This window comes from Crinia signifera, chromosome 3, assembly GCF_055691185.1.
Source record: "Crinia signifera chromosome 3, ASM5569118v1, whole genome shotgun sequence".
In the NCBI taxonomy this organism is placed as follows: domain Eukaryota; kingdom Metazoa; phylum Chordata; class Amphibia; order Anura; family Myobatrachidae; genus Crinia; species Crinia signifera.
Genome location: NC_139219.1, coordinates 18199197 through 18225560, shown reverse-complemented (window position 1 = coordinate 18225560; position 26364 = coordinate 18199197). Strand labels below are relative to the sequence as shown.

Genomic DNA, 26364 nt, shown 5'->3' with positions numbered 1-26364 from the left:
ACAGAAGAGCAGAAACTGCTGCAGTAGCCAGAGCAAGTCTCCAACTATCCACCTACCCTAACCAACCACAGCAGGGCAGAAGCTGCTGCAGCAGCCAGAGCAAGACTCCAACTATCCACCTTCCCTTCCCAACCACAGCAGGGCAGAAGCTGCTGCAGAAGCCAGAGCAAGTCTCCAACTATCCACCTTCCCTTCCCAACCACAGCAGGACAGGAGCTGCTGGAGCAGCCAGAGCAAGTCTCCAACTATCCACCTTCCCTAACCAACCACAGCAGGATAGTAGCTGCTGCAGCAGCCAGAGCAAGTCTCCAACTATCCACCTACCCTAACCAACCACAGCAGGATAGTAGCTGCTGCAGCAGCCAGAGCAAGTCTCCAGCTATCCTCCTACCCCTCCCAACCACAGCAGGGCAGGAGCTGCTGCAGCAGGTACAGAAGATCCCGAAAACCCTCAATGAATAAGCAAACAATCCAGAGAAAAAATATCTGACTGGACCGATTTTACAACGATATCTACAGTGTTGATTCACAGACCACTTGGCCGATGAGACACTTATTCATTTCAGTTTGTCAAAAGTTTTGTAAAGCGAAAATGTTTTTCATTTAATGGTCCCTTATAGGCCTTTAAGGGTCCACTTATGGGAGTCTGTTTATTTTGTTGTATTCAGAAAGTCATAAGCTTTCCAGCAACGTATCACAATGCATGAAAACTACAGAAATAGCATGGACACTTATGACAGCACCCTCAAGGGCTCGTCTGATTAAATACATCTTCGTACTTAGATCGTCCCTCAAGATGATAAGTTAGTGTGCTAGTTTGAAGATGATTAGTTAAAGTGTTCGAGCGTTATCGTGGAACATCCACACACACTCACACACACACACACATTGCTCAATTATACTTATATAGATTACCTGCTAGTCTTGCTGTTATTCATCTTGAGAGACTATTGATCCTCTATTTCTTCCTAATATATTTTACTTGCCGACTGTACTGCAGAATTTTGTGGTGCAATATAAATAATTTTAATAGTGCAAATAATAATGGAATATGGATCCATGTGGTTTAAGAAAGTAAACTTTGAATTAGATGCATTTCTTCTATCCACAAATACTTCCGTAAAAGCTGTTCTTATGAATACTTTGGTTATTTATGAGTGTTACTCACCGTGATGAGCTGGTAATAAATCTATAACGTGTTTATTCCTTTTTCACTTAGGTTGATGATGATGAACCTCTTTTCCTTAGTCTTATCAATGATCTCTTCCCTGGGACTCAGCTGGACAGCAGTATATATAGCGAGCTCCAAAAGGCTGTTTCCAATCAGGTGGGAATTCAGGGGCTAGTGAATCACCCACCATGGAATCTTAAGCTTTTTCAGGTGCAGTATTATGTTCTATCCCAAGCAATTGTAAAGCAATATTAATTACTTTTTATAATTCCCTAAGAACTGACTCATGACAAGGTCTCTAAAAGTGCATCATACCAACACAGATGGGAGCAACTGCTACATACAGTATGAAGCAGTCTATTACAGGGCAGCCGAGAGCTATGCCGAGCCCCAATTGGGGCGTGGACTAATTGTGAGAGATGTGGCTACCTCCCGCTATTAGGCCACACCCCCAAAATGTTTAAGGTGGGTTAAAAAAAACACTCTAAAGTCGTCCCTCACCCTCCCCCCCCCCACCTCAGCAGCAGCACACACCTACAGCATGTGCTGTGCTGACAGCTGTCAGTGAGACACTAATGCTGAGCCTGCTGTCAGCACAGCAAATGCTGTATGTGTGTGCAACTGCCGCCCGGGGGGGGGTCGGACCAGGGCCCCCGCCAGGCCCCTCCAGCAAGCCTGGGCCCAGGTAATTACAGTAGTACCCTTTCCCCCCTCTCAGCAGCCCTGGTCTAGTATAATAACACTATATCACTGTACCCAATCTCTTTGATAACTATCCAATAACATTTTTATATTGTTTACTTACATACATTGTTATTATTAGCTCTATGCATTTACATTCAGCCTTTACTTTATTCTTTTATTTTTACTATTATTTTGAGTGTGAAGCACTGGGCGGCTCATAGGATGCCTCTGCTCCCACTCCAACATCCCCGGCGCCAGCGGCCGCAGCACCACGACTGGGTGAGTGACCTGACCCGGGACCCACTCAGCTCCCTGCTGGTATAGAGACGATTGCTGCTTGCAGCTTTCTGTGCTGGCAGTGGGGTTGCCTGGCAGGGGTCCTCAGCACAATGCTGGTGCCGTTGTCGCCCATTTCCCTGGGGGATCTAGAGCCAACAGGTGGAGGTAGGCACTCCCCATCAGCTCCTCCCTGGCCTGTGGTGCGAACTCTCACAGCAGGCTTCACACCACTGGGTTCTCTACTCCTCTCCCTCCCTGCAGAGACACTGAGCAGCCATTATGAGCAGTCTTCTCTTCCCTGCATACCTCACCTCGGTAATTACATACCACCCAACTTTTGTCTCCAAGAAAGTGGGGCAGATGGGGGGCGTTTTGACGCTGTGGGGGAATGGCCCAGAGGCTCTGTGAGCTTCTTGCCATGCTCCCAGCCCCTCTGCGTGCATGAATAGACACTGTGCGCATGCACACAGCGTCTATTCACCGCTGGTCACCGACTGACGGGGTACTCAAAACTGCCCCCCCGCCACGAGACAGTACCGGGCCCGGGGCGGGGTGCGCGAATGTCTCCAAAATCCGGGACGTTCCCCGCGGAAAGCGGGACTGTTGGGAGGTATGTAATTAGGTCAGACTAGTTTCTGCTCCTACAGCCAACTGGGGTTTGGTCATTTGAGCTTCTCTAGCCTACTTTTTGCAACATTGTATGTGCCTTGTGTACATGTGTGGGGGTGCATATTCAGTTTCACTTTCTGTCTTAACCCTATGCCTGTCACTGTGGGTTTGTCTCCTCCTGGCCCCCCTTAGTTGCTACTACAATGCGGCTGTTACATTCATTGCTCTATCCTAATAACCACACCTTTGTTTTTTCTATAAGCGTGTGTGTGTGTGTGAGAATTGCCTCGTACTTAAAAAGTCTTCCAAGGGCAAAACACATAAGGAGGTGGGCGCTGCTTTGCTGCATGCATGCACGTCCTGCCCAGATGATCTTTCTCCACAGGCTCAAATGCAGGATGGCCCATGCATCCGAGGATGGGGGCACTGGTTCCTGGTTGGGGACACGCAGCAGGAGATCCCCACGGCAGCATCCATCCAGGAACTGGAATGGGCAACTTCTCTAACGCAGGTCAGGGCACAGCTAGTGGCCACTGCTCCTGCGCCATCTGTCTCTAGGAAAACAAGCATGCTACACCTGTGGACCTACACTGAACCTCCATGGGTGAGTGCTCTTACTGCTTCCATGCAGGGCACACAGAAGGAATGGTTCCAAACTGAGTGCATTGGGAAGAGGTAATTCAACCTCTCATTCCGTTTATGCCTCTAGGTCAGATTCATACTCGGACAAGGAGCAGACGGGATCCGTTTCCTCTGGCATCGAGGATTTTTCAGCCCAGGGCGACTATTCTTTTCATCTGAATCAGGGTTGCCTACTTTTAGACTGCCCTCTCCGGGAGAGTTCAGCCAGATAGGGGAAGCAGGGGGCTGGGCCACTGGTGTGCCGCGAAAGGGACAGGGCTGTAGGCGGAGCACCACAACTGAGCCTTGATTGGGGGCGTGGCTATCACAATTGCATCATTGTGGCCACGACCCCACTGCGATTCTCATCATCAGGTCTCCACAGACCCCCCACCAAGGTGGGAGTGCGAGGGGACTTCCCCACCTTCCCTTGAACTGTCTACTTTTAGAAATATCCACTTGGTGGTTGCTGGAAAATTATTTCACAGAGGCACTCGAAGATTCTCTGTTTCTTAATTCCCTCTCCCAGTGCCTGATGATCAGGCAGCTCAGTGCCACCACCTACCCTGCAGCTGCTGGGGAAATGTAATACCTTGCCTATGTACAAATGGTGCATAGTAGAGTAGCCACCGGGGAAATGTAACACCATAAAGATCTGATCATTGATGGTCCAATATATTGGTTATTGATCTATAATCTGATGTTTATTAAAATAATAAGCATTGGTTTATACAGTACAGACTCATTCTCTTCTAGATCATGTCACTTTTAGACTTACTTAGCTTGAAATTACATGGGACGTGGAACTCCCAGGTCCAGCTTGGTTGGTCTCGTTCCAAGTACTTCCAACAGACATGATGTTGCCCTGCTCATCAGATTTCCTGTACACTCTGTACCTTTGTATGATTTCCTGTACACTCTGTACCTTTGTATGATTTCCTGTACACTCTGTACCTTTGAATGATTTCCTGTACACTCTGTACCTTTGTATGATTTCCTGTACACTCTGTACCTTTGTATGATTTCCTGTACACTCTGTACCTTTGTATGATTGACAGTCGGTACAGAGTGACTTTGAGCTGTAGCTCCTGCTGTGCTAGTCTAGGATGTGTCTCTATGTGCCTTTCTACCCTGTCGGCATAACAGCAGGGCCGGCGCCACCACTAGGCAGGTCTAGGCATTTGCCTAGGGCGCCGGCCACTGGAGGGCGGTAGTGAGCTGGAAAGCTCTACCACCGCATCAGCAGAGGAGCAGTACAGAGAGCCGGAGGAAGGAGCAGGAGCAGGTGTTCGGTAAGTGATTTCTCCCTCCCTCTCCCCCCCCAGTAGCACAGCGGCCACATCGTGCACCACTTCTCCCCCCCCCCCCACCGGCGGCCGGTAAGCCACATCACGGACACACCTTCCGCCCTGCCCAGCAGACACACTGCGCACACCCCCCCCCCCGGGTAGCCACACCGCGCGAAAACCACCCCACCCCACCCCCCCCCCCCCGGCGGCCGGACACGTCACGCACCCCCCCCCCCAGCAGTTGAGCGCCAGGGCACCCCTCCCGCCTGGGGCATAACAGATGCAGGTAGACCGTGGGTTACGTCCCTTCCCCTGTTGGCAGTGGAGTGTACAACATGGCACACGGACAAGGCAAGTGCGCCAAAGAAAATATGTGACTTTGGCCCTGCAAATTCCACCAAACCCTGCCCGGCGAATGCGGTCCCCCGTGCGTACAAATCAGAATAATCCGCTTTGTCTGGTGAACCTCCTGATGGTTGTTTTTTCCATCCTGTGTAGTTTAATATAAAAATCAAGCACTTTTCCTAAGTGATTAATACAGTAGTTTATTAGTGATCCCAGGTGCTGAACGTAAGGCCAGTATCCTCACATACTTTTGTCAGGTGAAATAAAGGTACTCTTTACCTAGAAGGGCGCCCATCGCGGGCATCGCATGTACCAAAAAATCGCATGCGATGCGACCAACGCGATTACCGCGATTTCCCATAGGGAACAATGTTAAATGTCCCAATTGACCCGATTTTCCATAGGGAACAATGTTAAAAGGGCCACAGAGGCCAAATAGCCACCCTGAAGTGTGAAATGGCCCCCCCAATTGTTAACGCCACCCCATGATCAACGTCAACCCGAAGCGTGGCGAGCCCACGAGGGGCGGCGGTACGCGTCCTACGACCTTTTCATACCCCCACTAATCACGTCGGCGTGGAGTTGAGAATAGAAAGTATGGCGAGCGCAGCGAGGGGACGCGGACACCTGTGAAGCCCGCGAGGGGACGCGTATACCTGTGAAGGTGTCCGCGTCCCCTCGCAGGGCTCGGTGCGCTCGCCACGCTTCGGTCTCGGTGGCTTGCTGCGCTCGCCACACTTTCTATTCTCAACTCCACGCTGATGTGGATAGTGAGGGTATGAAAAGGTCGTAGGACGCGTACCGCCGCCCCTCGCGGGCTCGCTGCGCTCGCCACGCTTCGGGTTGACGTTGATCGTGGGGTGGTGTTAACAATTGGGGGTGCCATTTCACACTTCAGGGTGCCTATTTGGCCTCTGTGGGCCATTTAACATTGTTCCCTATGGGAAATCGCGGTAATCGCGTCGGTCGCATCGCATGCGATTTTTTGGTCGCATGCGATGCGACCGACGCAATTTTTTTACCTCACGATGCCCAAGATCAAAATCGTGGGCGCCCTTCTAGGTAAAGTGTACCGAAATAAAAACTCTGGTTATTAAATGTATTGGGGAAAATTTACTAAGATGGGAGTAAGACTTCACATGTGATTTTGCTATGAGCAACCAATCAGAATCAACTTCTTATTTAGCACCCTCTAGAACAGCAGTTCTCAAACTGTGGGTCCTGACCCCAAAGTGGGTCCCGACCACCTCAGCATGGGGTCACGGCTCTATGTTGCTGATCATCAGGCTAAGGTGTCAGTGGAGGGGAGACAGGGTATAACTCATTAAGTAAACACCCACTGCTTCCCTCTTCCATCCCCCTGTCACTCTTTTCCATCCCCCCATTACCCACTGCCTCCTTGTCACAAAAGTGGTCACTTCACTGACCACACATGTGGCGGCCATTCAGTAGTAACTTGCTGGGGTCCTGTAATAATTTTTATTGTCTGACGGGGTCCCTGAGCAATATAGTTTGAGCATTCTTGCTCTAGAAGATAGTAGACAGGATCTGATTGGTTGCCCATAGCAACATCACATGTGAAGTCTTTATTCCCATCTTAGTAAATTTCCCCCATTGTGTTTCTCTTCACAGCTGTATGAAATGTCTACAGTACATCACGGGCTGATGATCCTTGGAGCTAGTGGCTCCGGGAAGACCTCGGCTATTAATGTGCTTATGAAAGCCATGACTGAGTGTGGGTCACCTCATCAGGAGATGCGAATGAACCCAAAGGCTATAACTGCACCTCAGATGTTTGGGCGGCTAGATACAGCAACCAATGATTGGACAGATGGCATATTTACCAAGCTTTGGAGGAAGTCTGTGAATCACAGAAAGGGTAGGAAATCTCATCACTGCTTCCATATCTCTAGCTCGATTAGCAATGGCCAATGTGCTGCTTATGTGAAGCATTTCTTTAAACTACTGCATTGAGGAGAATGCACCTGTATTTGCATCTTTATAGTTACATTATATAACTATTACATTAAAAGTCCAAATTAAGATTGGAGATTTCTTAATAGCAGCGGTAATAGGTTCACTGGGGGCTATCCTATTAACTGCGATGCTGCCGTTCCGATCCTCAGATGCTGACACTCATTGGGGATTATGCCTCATGCACCTGAAGCGCGATCTGCAATATGCAACCCATAGTTCTGCAATAACACATGGGTATGGGTACTTTTCACCTGAGAATATTGGGCACTAATTGGATAGCCCGATAATGATGATCCGTCAGCCTATTTTATGGGGTAATATGATGCCCAATCTCACTGAGAGACTAAAAGAGCTTACAGTATGTTACACTTATCTTTTAGGCCACCATACACAGCACCAACTTTACTACTTGTAAGACTTGTGTGATGCAGGAAATGCATAGACATCCAATAGGATTACCATACAGGATTTTGACAGGTTTCCTAGGCGCTTAGCAAACATCCAACAGGAGTTATTAATTCCAGATGATATACCCAAAAGAGAAGAAAAAACGCTACAATAGTGTAATACTGTTAGACATTAATTCTATTAGGCTTTTGTATTGGGTTTAAACTCGTACCCTGAGCTTTTGTCAAAATTTCCTATTGGAGGGGATTGAATTTATTCTTTATAACAATTATTTTTTGTTTAAAGATGAATATTTTTTACAGAAGCGAGGAACCGCCATGGGTACCAGGTTCGCCCCAAGCTATGCGAACATCTTTATGGGTGAGTGGGAGACCGATACCATCTGGTCCCACCACCCATATGGGGCGGACCTGGTATCATGGCGGTGCTATATCGATGATATTTTGTTTTTTTGGAAAGGGGATAAAGACACCCTGGACCAGTTTTGTTTTTATTTAAATAATAACAACAGAGGTATTCACCTTACTTTTGACATCAGTCAAAGCAATGTAAATTTTCTGGACTTGGTAATTTACATTGAAGACAACAAAATCAAAACTCCCAATTATGTAAAGCCTACAGATTCAAGGACTTACATAAGTAAAGATAGCTGCCACCACAAAAGGTGGTTGGAGACTGTCCCTCTTTCTCAATTTCAAAGATTACGTAGAAATTGCACAGAAACCCCTGTATATCATGAACAAATACAAGAGATGAAAAAGAGTTTCGTCCAGAGCGTATATGACAAGAGAAGCCTGGACAAAACTTCAAATTTAGTGGAAAATAAGTCAAGGGAAGATCTCCTAGTACCAAAAGATAAAACACAAAGAAATCAGTCTGAACATCATAAATGGTCTTTTACGACCAATTACACAGCCCAACATTCCGAGGTCACGAAAATCTTCAAAAGACATTGGGGACTTTTGAGAAAAGACCCTATCATTGGGACTGAAATTCCTCCAACACCTAAACTAATTTTCAGACGGGCACCAAACTTGAAAAACAAGCTGGTGTATAGTTTATGTCCAACCTCACCCAAAAAATCCTCGATTACCTCTAAAGGTTTCTACCGGTGTGGGGGGTGTTTAGGGTGTAAGAACATCCCCAACAATTTTGGGATGAAGGTGGAAAAAATAGATATTAAAGGGAAAACGTTTGTCGTACAAGACTTCCTTACATGCCACTCTACAAATGTTATCTACACTATACAATGTGAGTGCAACAAATTTTATATAGGAAGAACCAGTAGGGCCTTTAAGGTGAGACTTGGAGAACACTTGAGAAACATCAAAAAGGGCTTAGAGATCCATGCTCTCTCAGATCACTTTAGAGTGCACCATCAATGTAATGTATCTGGTATTAAAAAATGTTATATCCTGCAAAAAGTTGTGCCCAACATAAGAGGTGGTGACCTGTCAAAACAACTTGCTAAGTGCGAAATGTCTACAGTTTTTAATTATGATACCCTAGTTCCTAACGGGTTAAATAAAGATTTTGAGACAAAGTGGTTTTTATAAATGTTTTTATCAAATGTTTTTACTAAGGTTTTAGTTTTTGCTATTTTCTGATATATATTTAATACTTGGTGTAACTGATCATATTTATCTACTCCGAGGTATAAGTGCAATATATGTTCCTCTCGCCGCTGTTATCTCTTCATAAAGTGCAAATGCATATATTGCACTTTATGAAGAGATAACAGCAGCGAGAGGAACATAAAATCACCACCGCTGCTGTTCTACTTGGTGCGGGACACTACATCCGGCCTTTGGTGCCGGAAATCTAGGCGCTGGAACGCACAGATCAGTTCCGCCGGGGATCCAGAACGGAGATGACGTCAATGCCGGAACCCGGAAGTCGCGGCTATACAACGCCGTATCGGAAGTAACAACTTTAACACAGGTGTCTCCGCATCTCCTGATCTTCAGCTCTGATAAAGTATGGACTGCAATATTGTCACGATCCTGAGTCTAAAGAACACTTACCTTTCATCTAAATGCCTGTCCAGACTTGCTCTGAGGTATACACCTTAATAGACTTCAGTGCAGTGATCTGGCTTTCTCTCACATGACATTCAGAAACCAAAACCTGTCTGCCTGATTCTGACATCATCCAGCTGGGTCCAATCAGCCCCGCCCTGATTCCTATAAGTCTGCTGGGGAAATGGTCTAGAGTTGTCAGTGCAATGGTGTCTACAGCCTAAGTAGCATCTAAGGATCTGCTCCTGTGTTATTCAGCCTCCAGACCAGTGCTATTGTCATCTCCAGCACAGCCTGACTCCTGGCAGTTCTGCTGCATTCTCTCCTGCTGATTCCAGTCAGTTCTGCTCCTGCAGTTACCACAGTGTCTATCTGGTTCACCATTGGTTTGCCATCGGTTCACCAACGTTGTCAACGACCACTGCGCTTCCCATCCACCTACAGCTCTACTACCCGGTACCATCTTCTATTACCAGACACCCTTCAGAGAGTCATCATCGATTACAGCCACCATCGGTGACCTAACATCGAACAGCTATCATCATCGGTGTACTTTCTTTCAGTGACTGTGTTATTGGTACTATCCCGAGCTACATACTTACCTGCAGTGCTCCATTGTTGTCTCCGACACACCATCGATGTTCAACATCGGTTTCTGCAAAGAGAACCTCCAGAATCCAGATCACTGTGATATTGGTTTATTGAACATTTCTAGTTACTGTATTGCTGGCTCCAGTCCAGTCCTCATCATCTCAGTGATGTTTTGCTTATCTCCAGTCTTCTGAAGTACTTACCTGTCTATATGTGCAAAACTCATTAAACAACCAAGTTTTCATTTTACCTCAGCCTCAGAGTCAAGTCAGTCCTCAAGTGTGACAGTTTGCACTGACCAGATGAATCCATCGGAAGGACAGGATCGGATTACTGGGCCGATTCAACACCTGGCAGCTCGTATAGAAAATCAAGAGGCTGCACAGAATCAGGTCATCTGTGTTCTACAAGATCTGTCCACAAGCTTAGATAATATACAAACTTTACTACGAGGCACTGGGGCTTCTCCAGCAATCAAGGTAGAAACTTCGACTCCTGCATTCATCCCGGCACCTCGCCTACATTTACCTACTCCCACAAAATTTGATGGATCTCCCAAAAATTGCCGTGGGTTCATCAATAAATGTGAAATTCACTTTGAACTTCAGCCAAGTAACTTCCCGTCAGATCGCACGAAGGTAGCTTATCTCATTTCGCTCTTCTCCGGTTCTGCGTTGGATTGGGTATCACCCCTCTGGGAGAGATCTGATCCTCTGCTATCAACCTATACAGAGTTCGTGGCTTTCTTTCGTCGTATATTCGATGAACCAGGACGTACATCATCTGCTTCCTCCAACATCCTCCGGCTTCGGCAGGGGTCCAGAACTGTGGGCCAATACCTGGTGCAATTCCAGACGTTAGATTCTGAACTTTCATGGAATGAGGAAGCCAAGCATGCAGCTTTTTGGAACGGATTGTCTGAATCCATAAAAGATGAGCTTGCCACCAGAGACTTACCCCCAAAATTAGATGACCTCGTGTCCCTGTGTAATAAAGTCGATCTGAGATTAAGGGAAAGGGTTATTGAGAGAGGAAGGACTTCGTCTTTAAAAACCTTCACCACTTCTCAACCTCGCTTCAATTCATCCCCAAAAGAGAAACCTCAAGCTCTAGCTCACCAAGAAGAGGGGCAGTTAGGGGTACTCTTTACCTCTTCATCCAATACAGACTGTGTCCTCCAAGTCTTCCTGAAAGTTGCCCAGCATGCAAAACAAATTCCTGCTTTGTTGGATTCTGGTGCTGCCGGGAACTTTCTCACCATAGAATTTGTTCAACAATGGAAAATCCCCATCGAAAAACTTTCTAATCCAGTCTACGTTACTGCCGTGGACGGTAGTAAAATTCTCTGAGGAATTATTACTCACAGGACTCAACCTCTGTCGTTAAAGGTTGGAGTTCTTCATTCTGAACTAATCAGTTTCTTAGTGATTCCAAAGGCATCTCACTCCATGATCTTAGGTCTACCCTGGCTCCGTCTTCACAACCCCACGATTGACTGGAATTCTTCTCAGATCTCTGCTTGGGGTTCATGTTGCTCTAAATCCTGTCTACAACAAGTAGTTCCTGTTCGGAAATCTTCTACTAAATCGTGTGATGTACCTCCTCCAGCATACAGAGAATTCACAGATGTATTCAGCAAAGCTGCCGCTGATGTTCTACCTCCTCATCGTCCTTGGGATTGTCCTATTGACCTCATCCCTGGAAAAATACCTCCATGGGGTTGGACATACCCTTTATCTCTTCCAGAGACCCAGACGATGTCTGAATACATCAAAGAGAATCTGGCTAAAGGGTTCATTCGAGCATCCTCCTCTCCAGCCGGAGCTGGATTCTTCTTTGTAAAAAAAAAGGGTACTTGTGTATTTTGGCGGCGCCCCCGATGTCCGTCGTACGATGAACGTATCGCATCGCATGCCATGTACCCCATGGCATGCGATGCGATGCGACGCGATTTTGACCCCCTATACGATAAAAAATCGTATAAGCACCCTAAAGGGTGCTTTTGAGCACCCTAATGGGTGCTTACAATGTTAAATGCACCCCCACGCCACCCCCCCACTATAAACGTGAACCCGAAGCGTGGCGAGCGCAGCGAGCCCTCGAGGGGCGGCGGTACGCGTCCTACGACCTTTTCATACCCCCACTATCCACGTCGGCGTGGAGTTGAGAATAGAATAGTGTGGCGAGCGCAGCGAGGGGACGCGGATACCTTCACAGGTAAACGCGTCCCTTCGCGGGCTTCACAGGTATCCGCGTCCCCTCGCGGGGCTCGCTGCGCTCGCCACGCTTCGGGCTCCGTGGCTTACTGCGCTCGCCACACTGTTCTATTCTCAACTCCACGCCGACGTGGATAGTGGGGGTATGAAAAGGTCGTAGGACGCGTACCGCCGCCCCTCGCGGGCTCGCTGCGCTCGCCGCACTTCGGGTTCACGTTTATAGTGGGGGGGGTGGCGTGGGGGTGCATTTAACATTGTAAGCACCCATTAGGGTGCTTAACTTTGTATAAGCACCCATTAGGGTGCTTATACAATGTTTAATCGCATCGTATGGCATTGTATGCCATGTACAATGGCATACAATTTCAAAATTGTATGCCATCGTGCACTACTATCGTACGATATCGCGTCGCATCGCATACCATCGTATGCGTTATGGTATGCGATGCGATGGACGCCGCCAAAATACACAAGTACCAAAAAAAGGATGAAGGGCTAAGGCCCTGTATTCACTGTAGGGGTTTAAATGACATCACTATTAAAAGCAAATATCCATTGCCTCTAATTACTGAACTTTTTGATCGGGTTAGTGGTGCCACAATCTTCACCAAGCTTGATCTCCGAGGGGCCTATAATCTAATTCGTATCAAAGAGGGTGACGAATGGAAGACGTCATTCAATACAAGAGATGGTCACTATGAATACCTTGTGATGCCATTCGGTCTCAGCAATGCCCCTGCAGTCTTCCAGTTCTTCGTAAATGAGTTATTTCGTGACCTGCTGTACCATCATGTAGTAGTCTATTTGGATGACATCCTTATCTACGCCAATAACCTGGAAGAACATCGTCACTGGGTCAAGGAAGTTCTGACTCGCCTCCGCTCTAACCATCTCTACTGCAAATTAGAGAAATGTATATTCAAAGTGAAGTCCATCCCATTTCTAGGATACATCATCTCTGGGTCCGGCCTTGAAATGGATCCCGACAAACTCCAGGCAATCCAAGGTTGGCCAATCCCAACTACCCTCCGAAGTGTCCACGCTTCTTGGGATTCGCAAATTATTATCGAAAATTTATCAGAAACTTCTCCACTCTAGTAGCACCAATTACGGCTCTCACCCGCAAGGGAGCAAATCATGCTAAATGGCCGGAAGAAGCTATCAAAGCTTTTCATCTCCTCAAAAAGAAGTTTATGTCCGCTCCAGTTTTAAGACAACCAGATGTTACCTTACCCTTCACGCTAGAGGTCGATGCCTCATCTGTGGGAGTTGGGGCGGTACTATCACAAAGAGGTCCTGACAATCATCTGCATCCCTGTGGTTTCTTCTCTCGCAAATTCTTGCCTGCAGAGCGGAATTATGCCATTGGGGACCAGGAATTGCTCGCCATTAAATTGGCACTGGAAGAATGGCGTTATCTCCTGGAAGGAGCTGCCCACGAATCAGCATTCACACCGATCATAAGAACCTCTTAAACCTCAAAACCGCTCAATGCCTCAACCCACGTCAAGCCCGATGGGCCCTATTCTTCTCCCGCTTCAAATTTAAATTGTCATTTTGTCCTGGCACTGCCAATCGCAAAGCGGATGCACTTTCCCGATCTTGGGAGCAAGACACAGAATTAAGTAGCACAGAGAAACATCTTATCATTGATCCCATCGCCTTCTCTGCCGTAACTATTAATTCTCCTCCTCCAGGAAAGTCTTTTGTCAAGCCAGCTCTCTGTAAGAAGCTCCTCCAATGGGCTCATGCTTCAAGGTTCGTTGGGCATCCAGGTGTTCAGAAAACCTGTAAGTTCTTGTCCAGGTCTTATTGGTGGCCGTCCCTTAAAAAAGACGTACAGGAATTTGTTGCTTCCTGCTCTAAATGTGCTCAACACAAATCATCTCGCCAGTCTCCTGCCGGACAACTCATTCCATTGTCTGTCCCTCACTCTCCATGAACCCATCTGTCCATGGATTTCATCACTGATCTACCAGAATCCTCCAAATACAACACGATTTGGGTTATCGTTGATCGCTTCACAAAGAGGGCTCATTTTGTCCCACTTATCGGACTTCCTTCAGCCTCTAAACTGGCTCAACTGTTTATTCGAGAGATATTCAAGCTGCACGGCCTTCCCCAAGAAATTATTTCAGACCGAGGCGTTCAGTTCGTGGCCAGATTCTGGCGCAGTCTTTGTGCTACCCTTCAAGTGAAATTGAAATTTAGTACTGCCTATCATCGACAAACCAATGGTCAAACTGAAAGGGTCAATCAAGATCTAGAGACTTTCCTTCGGTTATACGTTTCATCATCTCAAGATGACTGGGTAGAATTACTGCCCTGGGCGGAATTCTGCCATAACAATCAGTTTAACACCTCTTCGTCCTCCACGCCAGTCTATGCTAACTACGGTTTCCATCCAAGAGTTCCTTAATTTCAACCTCTGGCTACCACATCTGTTCCAGCGTGAATTTGACACTCCAGCATTTCTCAAAGATCTGGAAGACCATCCGGTCCTCTTTACTAAAGGCGTCCAGCAATTATAAAAAATTTGCTGATAGAAAACGAAGAGCTGTTCCATCTTTAAAAAGAGGTGATCGTGTGTGGTTGTCTACCCGCAATCTAAGACTCAGAGTGCCTTCAATGAAGTTTGCCCCACGATTCATCGGTCCATTTCCAGTAGAACAAGTTATCAACCCTGCAGCTTACAGATTGAAACTTCCTCCATTCTTGAAAATTCCAAACACATTTCATATTTCTTTGTTAAAACCATTAGTTCTCAATCGTTTTCTCTCAAAACTCCCCAAAACACCCAAGGTTCAGACGCAACGAGGAGTTGAGTACGAGGTATCAAACATTCTTGATTCACGACTCCGGTACAATCGCCTTCAGTATCTCATCGATTGGAAGGGATATGGTCTTGAAGAGCGTTCCTGGACTGATGCTTCTGAGGTTCACGCTCCAAGATTGATACGTGAGTTTCATCGCAAATTTCCTCAAAAACCTCATAGGTGTCCTGGGGCCACCCGTAAAGGGGGGGGTGCTGTCACGATCCGGTGTCTAAAGAACACTTACCTTTCATGTAAATGCCTGTCCAGACTTGCTCTGAGGTATACACCTTAATAGACTTCACTGCAGTGATCTGGCTTTCTCTCACATGACATTCAGAAACCAAAACCTGTCTGCCTGATTCTGACATCATCCAGCTGGGTCCAATCAGCCCCGCCCTGATTCCTATAAGTATGCTGGGGAAATGGTCTAGAGTTGTCAGTGCAATGGTGTCTACAGCCTAAGTAGCATCTAAGGATCTGCTCCAGTGTTATTCAGCCTCCAGACCAGTGCTATTGTCATCTCTAGCACAGCCTGACTCCTGGCAGTTCTGCTGCATTCTCTCCTGCTGATTCCAGTCAGTTCTGCTCCTGCAGTTACCACAGTGTCTATCTGGTTCACCATCGGTTCACCATCGGTTTGCCATCAGTTCACCAACGTTGTCAACGACCACTGCGCTTCCCATCCACCTACAGCTCTACTACCCGGTACCATCTTCTATTACCAGACACCCTTCAGAGAGTCATCATCGATTACAGCCACCATCGGTGACCTAACATCGAACAGCTATCATCATCGGTGTACTTTCTTTCAGTGACTACGTTATTGGTACTATCCCGAGCTACATACTTACCTGCAGTGCTCCATTGTTGTCTCCGACACACCATCGATGTTCAACATCGGTTTCTGCAAAGTGAACCTCCAGAATCCAGATCACTGTGATATTGTGTTATTGAACATTTCTAGTTACTGTATTGCTGGCTCCAGTCCAGTCCTCATCATCTCAGTGATGTTTTGCTTATCTCCAGTCTTCTGAAGTACTTACCTGTCTATATGTGCAAAACTCATTAAACAACCAAGTTTTCATTTTACCTCAGCCTCAGTGTCAAGTCAGTCCTCAAGTGTGACAAATATGCTGCATTTGGGACATTGTGCAATGTGTTTTTAGATGTCAGGAAACCCATGTCTGGAAATAGGTTTTTCTTGTATAATGAACAAGGAAGTATAAATACCCCTCCCAGTGGCCTAATCTTTTATGCCTTGAGAAAGATACCGCAAGGTATTGAAACCGGTCGGCTGGGGCCATTTGGAGGAGCAGTGAAGGGATCCAGGAGGACTACTCGCCCAATTCCGCTTCCAGAGATGCCTGTATTGGAAGTTTAACATCACATGCTTTGTTGGTCTGCATTCTGTTTGTAGACACAACTATATGGTGAGAGTCCATTGTATCCCAATCTCTGTTCATGTGCTTTTTAACTGTTATAATTAAAGTGTGTATATACTGCACCATGAAGTCTCTTTTATATTTTTGAGACAATATCGCACTTAAGAAGGAGGAAAAAGTGAGGACTGTATCCTGTGTGACGTGTATCGTCTCTCATAATTATGCGCTGTTGTCTACACCACTTGTAGACCAAAGCTCAGGGTACGAGTTTATCCCAATACAAAAGCCTAATAGAATTAATGTCTAACAGTATTACACTATTGTAGCGTTTTTTCTTCTCTTTTGGGTATATCATCTGGAATTAATAACTCCTCTGTTGGATGTTTGCTAAGCGCCTAGGAAACCTGTCAAAATCCTGTATGGTATTGTATATCAACCCTTTTTTGTTTTGAAGTGGTCTTTCAAAATATTTTGAAAGTGGTTACCAGGGCTGCTTAATTAAGCGCACGATTTTCTGGATTAAATCCTTTGTGTATCTTATCCAATATGATTAGCTTCCCCATGTACTGTAATTATATGTTGTGTTTTGTGTGGGATGATTACTGTATATTACTTTTTTACACCTTTGAACTGACAGTACACATATTACAGGTAAAAATATCTGGATTGTATTAGATGGTCCTATTGATACCATTTGGATTGATAACCTAAATTCAGTGCTGGATGACAGTAAGACCTTGACATTGGCTAACGGTGACCGCATTCCGAGGGCTCCGCACTGCAAGCTGCTGTTCGAAGTGCACTGTATAGAGAATGTGTCTCCTGCTACAGTGTCTCGGATGGGCGTGGTCTTCTTCAGCTCGTCTACTCTTCCCTGGAGACCTTTATTAAAGGTACAGTTACAAATACATTATCAGTAAACACTTCTACATAGACACCTTTTTACTGGGTGGCTAATGCTCCACTAATCCAGTGGTGGATGAATATACGGTAGAGTACAGTACAATACAGGTTCTGGTAAATGGACTGTGACAACTGAAATATATACACAGACCAGTGGCCAGGTGGAGAGAGTAAGAAAAAAAATAAAATACTCTAAATCAGTAAATAAAATGAGTGTAATCAGATGCAAACTAATGTTTTATAGCAACAGTACATTGAAATTAGGCTTGTGTGTGCATCTGATCTGGGTCCCCTAGGCAAATCGATTAATAAAAATAGCGTAATGTATATAAACGCAAACCAATGTGTTGCAGCAATCGTCCTGTAGCCGATACAGCATAAGCATAACAGATGGCAAAGGATCGGATGTGGTATAACACACCGACAGTCGCGATTCCGACAGTCATTAGCCTGACGTCAGAATCCTGACTGCACAGCGGGGGGAGCACAACGAAGCCTCTTGCTTCCACAGTGGCCTCTTGCGGGCACAGTGGCTTGCTGCGCTCACCACCGATTTTATTCTCACTCTATGGGGATCATGGACCCACACGAGGGAGCAGTCGGGATTCCGACATCGGGGTAATGACTGTCGGAATCCCGACTGTCGGAGAGTCGTCCGGCACCCAAGGGATCACTACTAACAGTGACTCATGAGCATGGGTCGCTATCACCTGGCGTCGTAGGCTAGTGGATAAGAGTGCCGCTTTCCATGCTTAGAGACCAGGGTTAAAATATTTAAGTGTGAATATTCTTTTGTATGAAACATTTACAAACTTACATTTAATATAAGTATTTACATACAATAAAACCTGTTTTCATATCTAACTTTGCGAGTGTATCAATATGCACAATTCAAAGCATACTGTAGTACTTAACACTTTAACGTACTCTTGATTTCTCTATAGTGCCTTCCCCCAACCAAAGTGGCCAAATATAGCGACTGAAGTACTGTATCAGCCCTTCCTTTACATTGTTGCTGGCCTCATTGTCTATGAAAAGACCAGTCTCCCAGGAGAGGGGGATGAGGGGGGAGGTGGGTGGGCATTTGACCAGCCAGCGTTAACCAGCTGTATTCACAGACGATGTCTTCAATTGGGCTTACTGTACTGTATGTGTGCATCCAAGTACGCAAATAGTGTATAGTATACTTGACATCTGTAATGTTACTGTGCTGTATACTGCACACACAGAAAAGAGGTCAGATTGAGAGAGTCAAAAAAAGAAAACCATACTCTAAATCAGTAAATAAAATTGGTGTATCGCAAAGGAACGTCTTAAAGCAACTGTACATTAACGTTAGTCTGACTCCTCTAGGTAAATCATTTAATAAAAATAGTGTACTGTACTGTACAGTATATAAACACAAACCAACATGTTGCACAAACCACAAATGGATAAGTGTGCTACTCTCCATGTTTGGAGACTTAGGTTAAATTCTTTAAGTGAAAATTTGTTTTTGTTGTTTTTATGAAACATTTACGAAACTTACATTTAATATAAGTATGCACACACATAACTTTCCAAGCATCTCAATATGCACAATAAAGAAATACTCTAAATCAGTAAATTTAGTGTATTCAGATGCAAACAAACATTTTAAAGAAACAGTCCAATAACTCATAAGCATGGGTCATCATCATTTAATTATAAAATGAATGTGATGTTACACAATAAAACGACATATAGAATTAAATGGACACACCTTTATATACTTTCCCGGTTATTGTCTAGCGCAGTAACTACCCCCTATCCACACCCTGATTGGACTGTGAATGCTTCTACTGTGCACCATATAATCTGTACGCTAATCTACTTTGCCAGAGGTTGAAATCAATTTACCTAATTTTTACAAAAAATGGGGACCATTAATTGAATCCCTTGAAGACTCAAAAACAACAAATGCTAGCTTAATTTGAATCGACAAACTGTTTTTTATATAGACATGTATTGCATAATCCTTTGTCTGATATTTGTTTTCTTACACCTGTAAATTGTATATTACTTTACTATCTGTCTTGTGGTGATAGAGGTTCTGCATCTTGTTCAAAGCCTCCTCCTCATCCTTTTACCCTTGTCTTTCCCCATTTCCTTTTGCTCTTGGTTTATATATATATATATATATATATATATATATATAATTCTGTAATATTCTTCTGATGGTTTTGGTTATTTGTTTTGTTACTATGTAATATATTTTTAGAATAACGTATAAGTAATTAGATCTGCTTTCTGCTTTCAAAGATATTTCTTTATTCTTATTTAGTACATTTCTACATATGTCTTTTGTATTTTTACGACCAGATCCAATTGTATTGTTCTCTCTTTATTGTTGCCAAATAACTGATCTTTTGTCTTTATACATAATGTACTCTTGACCAAAAATTAAAACAAAAAAAACCCCAATAAATATATTTTCAAAATCAAAGATCCCCGGTCATTAGGACTTAAAGTGATCATTGCTTCCCCTAATATTCTATAACACTAATTATGTGTTATGTGTATAGGAAACAGCATTGTGCAGGTTTACAGTTCTAACCAGCAGCAACATGATATAAGGGAAAGTATCTGCTTAATGTTCTAGTTCCACTGATAACATGGAGGTTGGTACATGGGGGGTTATTCTAGTCTATTCTTTCTGACAAAATCCTTCTTAGATGGACAAAACCATGTGCACTGCGGGTGGGGCAGATGTAACTTGTGCAGAGAGAATTAGATTTGGGTGGGGTTTTTCTTCAAAGTGAGATCTATATTGCAGTGTAAAATCATGAAGTCAGTATTTTCCCTGCACAGAAACAAAATAACTCACCCAAATCTAATTCTCTCTGCACATGTTACATCTGCCCCCCTACAGTGCACATGGTTTTGTCCATCTAAGAAGGATTTTGTCAGAAAGAATGAACTAGAATAAACCCCATAGATAGATCAATAGAGGAATGAGTGGAACACTTGTGGATTTTATGTACTATTAGAAAGGGGGCAGTGTTGCTGTATTGGGGGATAACGTAAGAAAGAGACCTGCAGGTAAATACAAGAGTCCATTGTCTTACTTTCCAGGCTTGGTTACATACACGCACAGAAGAGGAACGGGATGTCTTACAAGCATTGTATAATAAAGTATTTGAGGACGCTTATACTTACATGTGTCTGAGTCTTAGTCCAAAGATGCAGCTTTCAGAGTGCAATTACATCACACAGGTAAACCCATCCCCCTTTGTGTCTATCTCTGTCTGTGTTTCCAAGCATGTATGCAGAGAACTGTGGACCTTGCTCCATTAGGGCTCATATCTCTGGTGACATTATTCCATTTTATATGAAGACCCAATTAGAAACCCCCCAAAAAATCTCAATGCAGAGGTTGTATCACTCAGTATGAAACTAAGATTAGGTGCTCGAAATTCCACCTTTTTGTTTCCACTGTCACATTGACATCTTTCACTAAGCCACTAACTTGTACATTATACGAGACACTGAGATGCCTATACAGAGCCAATTTGCAGAGCATATCTTGTTTGCGTTTGCAGTGCATTTGCTCTGGAACCATGTATTCATTTGTATGTAACTACAGTCTTTGCCCTGTAAATGATTGCCAATTTTAAAATACTGGCAGACCCACATAAATTCCCGAACAACCAGCGTATTGCAGGCTATTACTCCAAGTATTTCCCCACTCTAAGGGCTCAGTCCAGTTAGGGGCAAGTTCACGCACATCCTGTTACGGTACCACCGGACTTGCAGAGTTCTGTTCTCATTCCACATAAGGCCGAGTAGTAAAATCTGCGAGTTTGGATGAGATTGGGACACGAGGGGGGGGGGGGGGGGTGTTGTACTTCCATTAGAGGCAACAAGTGCCCTTTGGGGCTAATTGGATTGACCCCTAAGATCCCTAGATATACACTGGGATGTGTGTTCCATCATTCCTTTTTCTTAATATTTGAAATAACACATTACAAATATATAAGAATGTAAAATATAGACATTTATTATATTGCACTGTCCCCATAGCAGACTAATCTGACGAGGTGTAGTGGGCGCAAGTGACATCACTGATATTCCTGTTAGTACATACTGTAGGAGGAAACAATGATTACCCCTCTCTATGGCAAACTACTGTGAGAAATGACTTATCGCTTCTTATGGAACTACACCTTTGTTTGACTGCAAACCTAAGCTACCACATTACCTGTAGTACGATAGTCTGAAAGTGAATAGTGCACATTGTGAAATTCAAACTGACAAATATTATTCCTTATTACCGCTCGTTTACTACACGCTATACAAGAACTAATTTACTAATTATATTTAACCGCAACATTTACACTGAGGCAAATATGTCACCAATCAGCAATAAGTTTGAACAGTATCTATTCAGTGAAGGTTGAACAATGAAATCAGGTGTTTGCTTGTAGCACGTATTGCACCAAAATGTAATGTTTGCATGTGAGTTCTGGTGACTGTTCTTATGTTACACCTATATTCCTGTAGTCTATTAATCTCCTGGAAGGATGTATTGCCGTACAAGAAGGGGGAGATGCTGCAGGTCCTCGACGCCTTGAGAGATTGTTTATTTTTGCCTTGATGTGGAGTATAGGGGCTCTCCTTGAGCTAGAGAGCCGTCACTGCCTGGAGGCATTTCTCAGACAACATGAGAGCAAGTTGGACCTACCTGAAGCAGGCATTCACCAGACAATGTTCGACTTTGTCATTAATGAAAATGGTAAATATATGGAGCATGAGAATAATAATTGTAATGTGATAACTACCGCTTAGCTGGGGTTTCACTTGGATATCTTTATTTTTTGCTCATTTTATAGCATCGTTAACCACTTGCTGCCTTCTGGCACTATAAAAAATTATCTTCAAACTTCAATGAAGCCAGACAGTATGCTTACAACAATACATATCAAACTAGTGGCCAGTCTGACCTTCCCATACATGCTATGCAGTATATGACAACTACATTCTTAATGATATAGAGATAGTCTAGGAATGAACCACGGTGCTTTTTATTCAGCCTTTTTTCCATTACAGACCAATCTCAGTGATGAATGGTCATTCCCAATCTATATTAAAGGTCCATCCAGACGCAGAACTACCATTGGCCCATTGCGGCCCGTCACCCTCTGCCTCCCCTGTCACCCACTGCTATGTTGCATTTTGTGAACTTGAGTTTGAGTGGAGGATAAGGACCCAAATTATATATTTGCAATTGGTCCCACCACTCACAGATTCTGCCACTGGGTGAATCCACCCAGCCACAATAGTAGCCAGTCTAAAGCAATAGAGATAACAGGGCACATTGGGTTCTGCATCATAAATACTGTACGTCATTAGTACTTCTATGCTACTGTATTAGGTCTCCGTGTACCTGTCTGTGAGTCTCATGCAATCAAACCGGTAAGAGGGCCCTGCTCGCAAGCTTCCAATCATTTGTGTAAGGAATTAGGAGGGTGCCTCTTATTTGTCAGTTTAGACAGGACAGGCGCCAGTTTATTTGGGTTCAGTGGAAATCCGCATGTGCTGGGACATCACTAGCCTCTACCAGCTAGATTTTATATAATGCAGTAGAAAACATTTTACATGTCATTTAAATATGTATGAAGGTATACTTGTGCAAGTACAGTAAGTGTATATTCTCCTAGCCATAATGTACCGTAGTGATAAATGCTCTTTCCCCTCCTAAACTGTTACTGTATGTACAGTAACTGTGATGATTGCAGTATTGTGAGCCACTGAGATGCAGCGTATGTCTACCTACAGGTGACTGGGAGCACTGGAATAGACGAGTACAGGAATATTCCTATCCTACAGATCATGTTCCCCATTACCCGTCTATCTTCATTCCTACAGCTGACAATGTGAGGACTCAGTTCCTAATAGACACTATTGCAAAACAACATAAAGTAAGTGAAACATATAATGCTGTGTTCATCCTTATAACTTTCATTGTGGTGTTTAAGAGGTCTGTGTTCTGAAGTCATTACAAAATTCAAGTTGTTCTGTATGTGGTAGCGGTAGCATCCTATGATTGGGTCTCTGAATCATTTGCAGTGGACAGTTACAGACAGAGAGGGGCTGGATTGGCCAAGCAGCATCAGTGGTCGTGATGGCAATTGTTTTTGACATCAACAAAACCCGAATACACTGAATCTGCTGTAGCAGGTTATGCCATGCTGTCACTGGTACAGAGTGGGCCTCCCTGTCACTGGTACAGAGTGGGCCGCCCTTTCACTGGTACGGAGTGGGCGGCCCTGTCACTGGTGTGGAGTGGACATCCCTGTCACTGGTGCAGAGTGAGACATCCCTTCACTTCTGCTGAGTGGGCGGCCCTGTCACTGGTGCGGAGTGGGTGGCCCTGTTACTGGTGCGGATTGGGCGGCCCTGTCACTGGTGCGGAGTGGGTGGCCCTGTCACTGGTGCGGATTGGGCGGCCCTGTCACTGGCGCAGAGTGGGCGGCCCTGACACTGGCGCAATAGAATGTCACCATTGACCTATTTAATGAACTCATGTGTTTGTCAACCTGAACAAAAAAGCAGACGGTGTGAACAAGCCAACAATGAACATTATGTTATTACTCATTTCAGTTGGAGTATTGTAGCTCTGTAACATAGCATATTATACTACAACATTTACAGCCATCTATAGTTATCAACTTCCATGAATGATTTTGGGGTGCGCAGTACCCCATAGTTAGTGATAGCACAAGTATTGCAGATGTCGATGAAAAGCATTGTTCCACTATACTTTGTGGTTTATTGATGGACTGAACGTAGTTGTGGTTCTCCATTGTAAATGATAGGATATGTTTTCCAGGCTGTGCTGCTGACAGGAGAGCGAGGCACTGTGAAGACTACAATGGTAAAAGCGTACCTGAAGACACACAGTATGGAGACACACATATCAAAGTCATTCAATTTCTCTTCAGCAACTCAACCCCTGATGTTCCAGGTACATCTGTTTTATAGTAATGAAGGCATCGAGGGTCGTTCATGGATGTGGAGAAATAAAGTCCAAACTACAGTAAACAGCATGGAAATATGTTTATCACATTATACTTACCTGAGTGTATCATGTAATGTCAGGGCTGCTACTTCATGTGCTGAATCTGCTGTTACTGTATGTTTCTGGGAATTACATTTAATGACAGATGGCTTTTTGATGTGGTTGATCGGGGTGTTCTAATGTGTAGAATTGGGATGTTCTTATCTACACGTGTTTAATGAGTGAGCCTGAGGAGCACAAATATCCAGCACAGTGACATGACTGAGGCTGTCTCTGCCAATAGGGAAGAGTTATGTTGCTGGTTTCTGGCATTTGATCCAGTGGTAAGGTAACGTGGCTCCATACCACCATGGATTGTGGTTGCCGTGTTCTGTATTATATAAAGTTGTTCCTTTGGTCACCAATGTTTTGATCTTGGGTTACTGCGGTTCAAACATCAGGGTATATGAGCAGTTAATGATGTACTATTATCTCTAGTAAAATGTACACCTACAGTAGTGCCTGTCACCCTTTTTTCAATGTCAACACTGTATCCCCTCTGAAGATTTGCCAAAAGTCATACATGCATTTTTGTGATCTAGTTTGGATTACTGCAATGCCCTCTATCTTGGTCTCCAACCAAGGTAGAGGGCATTGCATCTTACTGAGTTTGAAAGCCCTACATGTCCAAGGTACCTGAAGCAGCTTCTGATTCCATACTGTCCCACCCAAGTACTGTGCTCTGTAGATGAAGGACTTTTAGCAGTACCTAGAATCTCCCGTAATTCATCTGGCGGTCGAGCTTTTAGCTTTGTGGCTCCGACTTTATGGAACTCACTTCCCCGTACAGTTCGAGAGACCCCCACTCTAGAATGCTTCAAAAACAGACTCAAGACTTTCCTTCATTTCCTTAATTATTGTTTATGAATAGCTTTTCTGTACTTCATTGTTTCTGTACTGTATTACATTAATTCTATCAGTTAAGCGCCTTGAGTCATATTGGAGAAAGAGCGCTATATAAATAAATTATTACTATTATTATTATTTTGGTGTTGACCTAGACACGATTGATCTACTGTATATTGCAGCTTAGTTCACACTCCCCTCAGAGAACAGTAGGCCAGGAGGAGAAGCATATAAATGCTCTGAACCACATATGAATCCTGTACAGTTATAGAGGCTTTCACTGGTAATAGAAAGAACTGGAGATTCCTCTAACCTGCAATGTAACAATATATAAATTACAGGTCACTGAAATACTTATTCATTGTTTATATGCTGCATAATTTACTGATGGCTAATGTGCTCTTTCCTCTGAATTACATTATTTTATAGCGGGTGATAGAAGGCTTCCTGGAGAAGCGCATAGGGAGCACATATGGCCCAGCTGGCGGCAGAAAACTGACTGTGTTCATTGATGATGTTAACCTGCCCCTTATCAATGACTGGGGTGATCAGGTACGTATTGCTGCTCATGAAAAGGGAGAGTGGAGGTGGTGACGTTGATGCCTTTAATAACTGGAATATACTACATGTGCACGGCATAATATTGCATGAACTGCGATTGCAGGTAGGGGATTCCGCCCAGTGGACTTAAGACATGACATGTATGTTGTTTTATATGTATTAATAAAAGTTTTAGTAATGATCTGATAGTTAACTTTTTTTGAAGGTGGATGAATAACCAATTGCATTGAATTTGGTGAAATGTCTGGCATGCCATCGCCTGGTTAGAGTGAATGACCACGTTACAGTGCTTAAAATCTCAGCCCAGTGGCTCAGCTACAAGACATGATTTGCTATGAATTATATGCAATAACAAAAAAGTTTAGGTTCAATTAACCCCTTGAGTGGTAGGTTTTGCTGGGACAGGACAAACCTACCAGGGCAGGTTTGTCCTACCCCAGCAAAACCCACCACAGTTGGAATCCTTCTCCCGAGTCGCCCCAAACATCCCCGAGCCTGCCGCCGACGTCATTGCTACTAAAAGTATGGCGGCAGGCGGAAGCGGCTGGGGGAGCGGGGTTAGAAGAGCTC

General features: G+C 44.5%; 1 protein-coding gene across 9 annotated transcripts in view; it reads left to right on the top strand.

Annotated features, from left to right (window-relative positions):
• The window catches only part of DNAH8 (dynein axonemal heavy chain 8), a 358983-nt gene that overhangs the window by 215186 nt on the left and 117433 nt on the right, over positions 1-26364 (top strand). For all 9 annotated transcript variants that reach the window (XR_014471558.1, XR_014471559.1, XM_083175420.1 and 6 more), the window contains 8 exons: positions 1220-1381; positions 6631-6877; positions 17058-17299; positions 20403-20543; positions 21831-22062; positions 23106-23248; positions 24160-24294; positions 25663-25785. Coding sequence is in view for 7 of the 9 variants with exons in the window: in XM_083175420.1 (XP_083031546.1) it covers positions 1220-1381; positions 6631-6877; positions 17058-17299; positions 20403-20543; positions 21831-22062; positions 23106-23248; positions 24160-24294; positions 25663-25785 (1425 nt within the window). In the remaining 2 variants the exon portion in view is untranslated. The remainder of the gene's footprint in view (positions 1-1219; positions 1382-6630; positions 6878-17057; positions 17300-20402; positions 20544-21830; positions 22063-23105; positions 23249-24159; positions 24295-25662; positions 25786-26364) is intronic.